At 39.9% G+C, this 9,397-nt stretch overlaps 1 protein-coding gene across 2 annotated transcripts in view; it reads left to right on the plus strand.

Moving 5' to 3' along the window:
• The window catches only part of BCR (BCR activator of RhoGEF and GTPase), a 99,636-nt gene extending 90,239 nt beyond the window's left edge, over nucleotides 1-9,397 (plus strand). For both annotated transcript variants that reach the window (XM_041420330.1, XM_041420332.1), the window contains 3 exons: nucleotides 310-415; nucleotides 1,221-1,383; nucleotides 2,125-9,397. In XM_041420330.1, the coding sequence (XP_041276264.1) occupies nucleotides 310-415; nucleotides 1,221-1,383; nucleotides 2,125-2,214 (359 nt within the window). In that variant the 3' untranslated portion in view covers nucleotides 2,215-9,397. The remainder of the gene's footprint in view (nucleotides 1-309; nucleotides 416-1,220; nucleotides 1,384-2,124) is intronic.

Genomic DNA, 9,397 nt, shown 5'->3' on the forward strand with positions numbered 1-9,397 from the left:
GAAAAGCCCCCTTTGGAAGGGAGGGGGATATATACCTCATCTTATCTTGATGCAGAGAAAAACATCAATGATTGAAAGCCTCAAAGCACTTGAACTGCTTTGAAAAAGTGAGAGAAGGATTCTTAATGCATTTGTGAAACAAAGGAATGAGATGCTGTGGGGTATTGATGTGCATCTCTGACCTTCCAGCCTATGATGATGTAGTCACAGTCCTTTTGGGACCATCTGTATTGGCTGTTTTGGGACGTGGCTCAGTCAATCAGATTTGCACTCACTGCCTGTGGTGATGTCTTGTTCTCTGTCTTGTAGCACTTTCAGATCCTGTTGCAAAGGAGAGCTGTATGTTGAATCTGTTGCTATCACTTCCAGAACCCAACCTTGTGACATTCCTTTTCCTTCTGGACCATTTAAAAAGGTAATATGTGGTTCCTTCAGAAATGCATTTAATGTGTAAAGCATCGGCTATTTTGAAACGTGGAGCCTTTTCTTTAAATACCTGCTGAGTCACAGAAATGAAGAAGTATTTGCTGATCTGCTGTGAATGCTCATCAGATAACTATTGTCTCATACTCACTTAGTGAGGTAGTAAATCCTGAATTCCGTTTCCACTCATACTAAAAAAGCTTTAGAACTGGAGGAAAGGAGTAACAAAAGAGTCAGGGCTTATCTATCACAAATGCAAATTTCTGGTGCAATGTCACTGAGACTGCACCTGCATCTGGATACACAGACCAGGAAAGGTTTTTGTATAAAACATGAAGATTTACCTGTATTTAAGGTCTAGGGAACCTTGTCTCAGAAGGTGTCTGAAATCCAGTACAATCTATTTCCTAAATTCCAGCATTTTGCCTAACTGCAGTTGTCAGTTCCTTTTGTAGTCAAGTCTTTCTGATTTTGTATATGTCTTTGTAATATGGTTGTGCCTGTGAAAAAGTATTGCCATGCATTTGACATTAATGCAATAAGCTGGCTTAATGCTTGCCCAATGCATTGATTTGCATAAGTATGTTGTACATACCAGAGACTGTCCCTGGAGACATGAAAGATCATCTTGTGATTGAGATTGTGGATTAAAATCCAGGAAATCTGAGCTTTAGTTGTGTTTCTGCTGCAGACTTTCCTGCCCTTGGGCAGATTTTTTAAACTTTGTGCCTTGGTTTCTCATTTATAAAACTCAGATGTTTATGAAGGTCTGCCTTGTGCATTGTTTCTTCTCCCAGGGTTGCTGAAAGGGAAAGCATCAACAAGATGTCCCTGCATAATCTTGCCACTGTCTTTGGACCAACACTGCTCAGACCTTCGGAGAAGGACAGTAAAATCCCTGCTAACCCAACCCAGCCCATCACCATGACTGACAGCTGGTCACTAGAAGTCATGTCCCAGGTAAAATCCTGAATGTGCCATTCCATCTTCTGAAGACGCTTTCTCGGAAAGTACAGTCCTGTGGCAGGCCTGACTCAGTGACCCTGCTGGGTTTTCATGGTCATTTTTTTGGTAAACATAAAACAACTTTTGTTCTCACATAGACATTTTAGCCTGTGTGTAGAACAGTGTTCCTTCAGGCAGGTCCATTTGCATCTGTACAAATACAGCTTTTCATGAAGGAGTGTCTGTGTGTGTGCATCCTGTGTGTGTTCCTGCATGGGAAGAGTTTTTGGGGAGCTGTGTCCCTGCACTATGCTGCTGGCCTGGGATAAAAGAATTGGCAGTGTTTCCACAATGCTCCTCAGCACTTAAACCACATTCACTGATCCACAACAAAATTATTTGGCCACTGCTGCCCCACTGCTGCCTTTGAAGGCTGCTGCCTTTGAAGGCAGAGGATTGGAGCACAGAACCTGTGTCACTGAGTCAGACTGGTTTATATTTCTCTGTTGAGTAATGGCAAATTCTAGATTTAGTTTTTTGAGTGCTGGAACCACCAGCATGATTTTTCCACCTGGAATCTAAAAAGAGTGTCTCTGAAGCATGTCAAGTTCTACTATTTCTACTGCTGTTGTACAGCATATTAAATACACAGCTGCTAGATGTCCCAGAGAGAGCTGTGTCACCAGCTCTCACATAGCCAGGATGAGAATGAATTTTTACAGGGCTTTAGTATTACCTTGTCATTTCTCTTTCCAGGTTCAAGTTCTTCTGTATTTCCTGCAGCTAGAGACTATTCCTACCCCAGACAGCAAGAGGCAAAGCATTCTCTTTTCTACAGAGGTGTAGGTGCCTGCGGTACCAACAGGACACAAACTGCTTTTGGCATAACTCTGTCACCCTGGGAAAAAGATGACTGGTGTTTCCTGTGCTGGGGAATTCTGGCCCTCAGTGCTTCTGCAGTTTGTTAACCAGAGACAAGCTGGAGAGAATGGAGAAAAACCTCCTTGTGCTGGTAGAACCAGAACTAACCGGAGATGGAGCTGCGCGGAATCTCCACTAGAAGGAGCAATAGACACTTGGACAAATGCACCACAGAATGTGGTGATTATTCTTGTTAGGAATGTGACAGAAGGTATTCCTCATTTTATGGATTTAATTTATCATAAAGAAACTTCAAGATTTCTACTGGACCACTTGATAGGACACCCCTTTTTGGGAGAGGGGGCGTTAAAGGATATATCACAACTGTGTCTTTAATAACTGCTGTTTTTCAAGTACTGTTTGAGGCCACAAAAATAGCATTGCTTTGCAAGAGGAAGGAGAAGAGAAGGGTCTGGGATCTAAAATTCTCTCCACATAAATTCAAGTCTTGATTTGAATATGGTTCTAAAGAAATCAAAGAGTTTAATGTACAGCTAGAACTGTTGTCTGGCTGGGTTTTTTATTTTGTTTGTATGGTTTTTTTGGCTCAACCAGCCCTTCCCATAGAAATTTTTGTACACCCCGGGGAAGGAGATGCCCTGCTCTTGCCTATGTTGCACTTCTGATTGGTTTTGTTGGGTTGAGAGAGACTCAACAAAATTAAATAAATAAATACAGCAAATTAAAGAGAGGCAGGGAGGATTACAGTCAGTTATTCTGTTGTTTGTTTGCTTATAAAAGCAGGGGCAATATTATCTAGGAAGGATTGCTAAATTCCTTAGACCCCACCAAACTTAATGAAAATTAATTGGGAAGACTATTAATACCCAATACCCCAAAGAAAACACGTTATCTCTGCAAAAGTAATTGAAGTATTTCTGGATTTTAAAAAAAAAAAAATCAATGGCTCTCAGTTTGGCTGGCTGCTTATTCCAGACTTTTATCAGAACATCTTTTTTTTTGATACTTGAATTTTTGGAGGCTTTGTACATTGTTTCTACAAGAGTCTTTTTTCTGATAGATACAAACGCTCTGAAAAAATGCCAGAATGTACTTTATAGACAATCCAGCAAGTAGCATGCATTGTGTATTCTCCAAAAATTCCAACTCTGTTTTAATTAAGAGCAGTGGAGAAATTTCTGCAGAACTCCATCTAGCAGTACAAAAGGTCTGGCCAAACACCAATTTTGTATTTCCCTCCCTAAATCAGTTGAAGCTACAGGGGTGGAAAAGGCAGCAGTATTTGTCCAGGGAATTGAAACTGCAGAATCTAATTGCTGGTATCCAGAGCCAGCATTCTGGCTCTGCAGTTGTGCCAAACATCCTGGGGGTGGGAGCGATGCCATTGTCCTAAACTATTCCAGCCCCTGCTACTCCTACCCAGCTATGCAGCATCCATTTAGTGGCATCTGTCCATCATCATCCTGGCAAGAAGTACGGCTGGAAGACAAGGGAAGGAATTGGCACAAAAAGGGGAGGGAGGGACAGATGTTGAAGAATTGGTAGGGTCAGGCTGTCAACATCATTTGCAGGGAAAAATGACACAGAAAGCAACTCCTCTTGTGATGAATTGCACATTTTCTGATGGGTGATCTGCAAACTCTCAATTTAAAAACATAGCAAAGGAGTGTTTCAAGCAAATAGAAAAAAATTAAAGGGAAATGATTTTGTAGTCACTGTAATTCTGACTGCTGCAGAATATTAGAAATTATTGTACTGTGAAGTTGCGAAATCAGAAAGGAACAAATATAAATTTCAATTTTGTGAGTATATCAATATTTTGCATGCTTTGTAAGGATTCTTATAGGAATTTAATATTGCTTAGTATCCCTCCCTCCTTAGGTCTGGGAGCAAACCTCTTTGTAACGTAATGTACAACTAGAAATTCCTTCTCTCTTGTATGTATTTCCACAACATTCCAACTTCTGAACCTGCAAAAAAGAAAAAACTGTAGTAGGAGGTGCTTTTTGGGGAAGGGAGGGAATGAAGGCAAGGAAACTTGAAGGCTTAAGATTTTGATTTTTTAAATTTTTATATTCATTTTTTGCCTGTTTGAAGGTAAAAATTGGTCACAATCCTGAAAAACCATTGACTTGAGCCATGTCGTGCAGAGCAGTAAAGCATTCTCTGTGTTTGTTTCTCTGTATTTGTTCTCCCTTTTCCCCAGCAGCTCCACAGCAATTCTTGCACTCCTGCCTGCTCCCATTCGGGAGGATGGACTGAGGCAGGAGCACTGCTGATGACTTCGTGGAAAAGGGAGAAAACCCAAGCTACACCTGGTGGTGGGTGATAGCCTTTTCCTTTGGTGTTTGCAATCTGTGGCTGCTCCTTGCAGTATTGAACTGGAAAGTAATACCATAATGACTGTGCCAATTTACTTTTGCCCAACTTTTTAATTTTTATTTATATAGGAAGTTAATTTTAATATTAGATCACTGATCTATGGTATGTAACCATGAGAACATTGCTTTTGCTTTGGTTACTGTGACAGGTTGTTGCTGTCAGTCTCTCATTACAATGCTCAGTTCTAATGTAATGTTATCTAACATGCAGGCATGTGGATCAGGGAAAAAAAGTTAATTTAACTTAACCCGTTAATTATTTCTGTTAAGTATGAATATGTTTTCCCCAAAGCTGGTAATTTTGGGCTGGAAAAGATAGTGGACCATATTGCTGATGATGAAATAATGGACTGATTTGAAATACGAGAATTGATTTCTTGAATTTCCTTTAATTTTGCAACTCATTTTTTTCCAATAGTCTTATGTTTTCAGAAATTAAGTATTTCCAAAAGCTTTTATGTCTTTTTTCCCAGGGATGTTGGTTGGGGTTTTTGTTTGTTTGGAGGGGTTTTTTTGTGTTTTGGCTTTTATTTTCATTTTATTTTTTTTAATAAGCCTTATCATACTTAAACAAAAAGGGAAATGCAAAACTTGGCTTTAGAAAAGGCCTTCTGATTTCTTCTCTTATACATTCCCTTGTGAGTTGTGTCAGAAAACTGAACTCTTTAATTTTCTATGTTAAAAGGTACAATATAAACAACACAAGAGCAAACTAGCAAGAAGTTACCCTTTATGTGTGTACTGGGAGATTTTGCTCCTTCAGTTTCTAATGTATTGGAGAGACTTTTCTATAAATGTTGCTTTCAGGAACAGGAATCTGAAATGTTTAAATTTTCAGCTAAGGGAATTCAGGTGATTATGATAGTCTGTGTCTCTCCAGTTTAAGGAGGGGAATAAGCATCAGTTTCTTGGCATTTAGAAATTACCTTAAAATTCTTGTGGGTTTTTTAACACTGAATAGGTTTTTAAGTACAATTTTAAAAAGTTAAGTAAATGAAGGGGAAAGTTTTCAAAGATGGACAAGAAATAACAGTAACTAGCTCAGAGTCAGCTTTGTGTTTGTGTATGCTTTGTATGGAGGGAAGTGTCAGAAACCAAATTGAAATACATCCATTCAAATGCTGCTGGTGTTCTTTTTTCTTGCACATTTTTAACAAGTTGAGGTAGTAGCTAAGCTATTTCAGGCTGTATTTTAATGCTGCTATTTTTCAGTGTATAGCTAAGGGCAAAATCCAGCAGTGGGGTGCCTGTCCTTGCCAGCGCCCACTGCCCGCCTCGGCTCCGGCGCCGTCGCGCACGCGCGGGATCGTCCGGCACCACGCGGCCCTCGTGGTGTTGGCCATGGGGTGCTGGAACCGCAGAGGACATTGATGGGAGGTGCAGGATTTTTAGAGTTTATGAGTTTTACCTGTTTAAAACTGTTTTATGGTTGTTCCTGTTCGTTTTCTATGAGTTTATTTAAACAAATGGACTGTTCCTTAAGGCAGACCTGGATCTCCAGATTAGTTTGTCACCTGTGTAACACTGGAAGGCATCACAATGTGTTCATTACCTTAATGTGCCATTCTTTCACGTGTGTATGAAATGTAAACTGACCAGTGTGGTTTTAAAAATGTTTAAAGTCTGATGGCAAAACCCCAACCTTCTCCAATTCCTCACTAGGTAATCCTTTTGTTTCAGTGCTTGGTCACCTACTGGGATAATTTTACCAGATGTGGCATTCTTCTTATGGAAGTTTTAGTATAAAACAGGAAATGTTTTAAGAAAAGATCTTCCCCTTTCTCTTTTTACTTTAATTCAAGATGACAGGGACTTGTAATAACAGAAGACCAGTACATTTGTGCAGGAACTTGAGGGGGCTTTGCTTCTGTTCCTTGAAAAAGAAAAATCTGAAAGGGCAGTTCCTCGATACAACCAAACTAATCAAATTCTCGTAGATAGTAACTTGTTTATGCCCTCTTAAATTTCTGCTCCAGGGATATTTTTCTTTGTAGACTTCGCTAACGCTGTCCTACTACTATTAGTGAAAAATAAACATGGTGCCATTCCCTTCCTTTAACACAGGGCCTGTACAACTGAGATACTGGAGCCTTGGACTAGTATTAGCAAGTCTGCATTGGAACTGGGATGAAATAAATGTTTGTGTGTGTTCTGTGAACTTTCTGATTGAATAGAATTAAATCCATGGATTGCCCTTAAAATCAGCAGAAGCTATAAAGGAAGCACTTATAGTTAATAGATGGTTCGTTAACAATCATTAGGGAATGAAACCATCACAAATGGAAAACGGAAGCAGAATTAGGAATTGCTCAAGGTCATGTTGCTTGGGACTAGAATGAGGCTCTCATTTTGAGTTACAGAAGGTGGCTCATGCCCTAGATAACTGAGCACAGGGTCTCTTGCCAGTAAATAAACATGAACATGGGAATGCCAGGAATTCAGCTACAGCAGCCTCACAGATCTGATGTGCTTCGACCTCTCTTTCTTGCTAGTGAACATTCACAGTTCAGTGCTAAGAAAACAAAGCTTATCACTTGCTCTCAACCATTTCTCCCTGAGGCAGCAGCTATAGCACCTGTTCCTTAAACTAGGTGAAATCACCACAAGGAAGAAAAAAGCTCCTAAACTCCTAGAACCACGAAGTTGGACTATTGTTTAAGCTACAAGTCTGTTTTTGGGCTGCCAGGATAAAATGCCACAACAGCTGTAATGACAGAAGTGTTGGGGCAGTAGGACCAAAGCAAACTTGAGTGTATGTGTTGCCTTCAGTCTCCCTTCCGTGATCTCAGCATTAGATTTATGCCTCTCAGGTCAAGCAAATTCATAAATGCTCTTTTCGAGAATGAAAAAAATTATTAAATTACCTAGTTTGCCTCCAGTGTTGGTTCTCTTGTGTTACCATCTTACAGTGACGTTGCTGGAGACCACTGCAAAACATGCAGCGGTTTTTACATCATTTTTTTCCTGCTGCCAAGTTTCTCCTCACAGTAAGACAGGTCCTTCCTTTCCCAACAGAACCACTTCACATCTTTCTGTACTTTCATTGCACTGTAGCAAATACCACACTGAGAGATTCAGTTTGTAGCAGAGCTGCAGAGCAGAGCCCTGGAGATAATGAAAATATTTCCAGTCTTCTTGTGCAAGTGAACCAGGTAGTGCTAAAGTTCTGGGCTCACACAGGGCTGTGTTGTGAGCTAAGTAAAATTCTATTATTTACAGCTTTTCAAGCATATTTGGAAATTAATACAATTACAGAGTGTCCAAGCCTAGCAGAAGTGTTTGCTCTACTGCTTTATCTTAATAACAGTCATGTTCAAATCCTCTTATCAAAAAAGGTTCACCAGAATAGAGAAAGTTTTATTTTGCGCTAGAGCTTTTGCTTGTGTGACTGCTGTGGTCTTTTCCCCTGTGGTAGGATGTTCTGAGAATCTGAGACATTCTACAGATGAGCTGTTTCTCTAATCTGCAGAATGATTTATACCACACAGCATTTTATATCCCTGTGGATGTACAAAAGGGCAGGCTTGTGTACAAAACAGCTTCCTGCCTGCAAGGAGACTCCAGCAGCTTCCTGGAGATGACCCCGGGCGAGGGTCACAGCGGGTCCAGCCCACCAGTGAGCAGAGGCCTGGCTGCTGCTTGGGTGCTCCCATCTCCCCTGGGCCAGTTTGATGAGGCTCAGAGAGCAGCTGTGAGTTCCTTCTTACTGCACCCAACCAAGTGATCAATTGCTGATCTACAGTAACTCAAAATTCCTCTATTTTAGTCCCATTTGGGGAGAAACGGGGGCAATGCTAATTTGGGATTATACAAATAGCTGAAAACAAATCTATATCTAAAACCTATTTCATATATAGCAGGTGGTAATGTAAAAGCTGCTCTAGCAAAAGGTCATTTCTCCACAAGAGCCTTTTCTACTCCCTGCCTTCTTTACTGCTTCTTACAGCCTAAAAGAAGTCTTGTCTAGGGTTTCACAGTCACATGCAAAACTTGCAGAATCCCAGATGAAAGTTAGCTATGCAGGGACCAATGTTTCAGGAGTACTAAGAGTGATTACCAAGGTAGCAAAAAGAGGGTAAGGAATTGTTGTGTTGGGATAACTGAAATGAATCACAATGAAATGATGAATTTAAAATGATCTCACAACAGGACACTGAAATGTTGTCCTTTCTGTGTCTGTCCAGCAAAAAAACCAAAACAAAACAACTCAGCCTTCTCTTGCCTATGTAAGTTGTGTAGTTTGTTCTTATCTCTAGTATTATAAGTGTTTATAATCCATGAAGAATTCCAAGGAAAGGAGTTAAGACTATTTATTTAAATATAAATACAATTAAATTATATAATTAGTCCTAAATTATCAGATGTAGAAGACAAACAACTTGTTATTGTTTGGATAATTTTGGGTTTCATCAGAGCTAATACTGTTGGCATTATTTTAAACACTACCATGTTAGGGAGTCAGTTTTTGACATTTTATCCTGCTGTTGGTAGTGCTTCAGTATCTCATAGTGCTCAGTTTTGGGGAAAGAAGACCTAATCCTAATAGTTTAATATGGAAAGGTGTTGAAACCATACTGCTGAACATCTCTCAGTTTAGGCCCAAAGGGAAGGGGAAAGGGAAAAATTGTCATTCTGGATTTTTTTTAAAACTTTCTGAGAAAAGTGGTATGAAAAAGGGATCCAAGAACTGTATTTGGGGGAAAAATGTCTTAAGGCATTTGTAGCCTTTCTTTGTACACAATGTTAAATAAAATCTCCTGTATCTA

This window comes from Onychostruthus taczanowskii, unplaced genomic scaffold (assembly GCF_017590055.1).
Source record: "Onychostruthus taczanowskii isolate IOZ18803 unplaced genomic scaffold, ASM1759005v1 scaffold64, whole genome shotgun sequence".
Taxonomy (NCBI): domain Eukaryota; kingdom Metazoa; phylum Chordata; class Aves; order Passeriformes; family Passeridae; genus Onychostruthus; species Onychostruthus taczanowskii.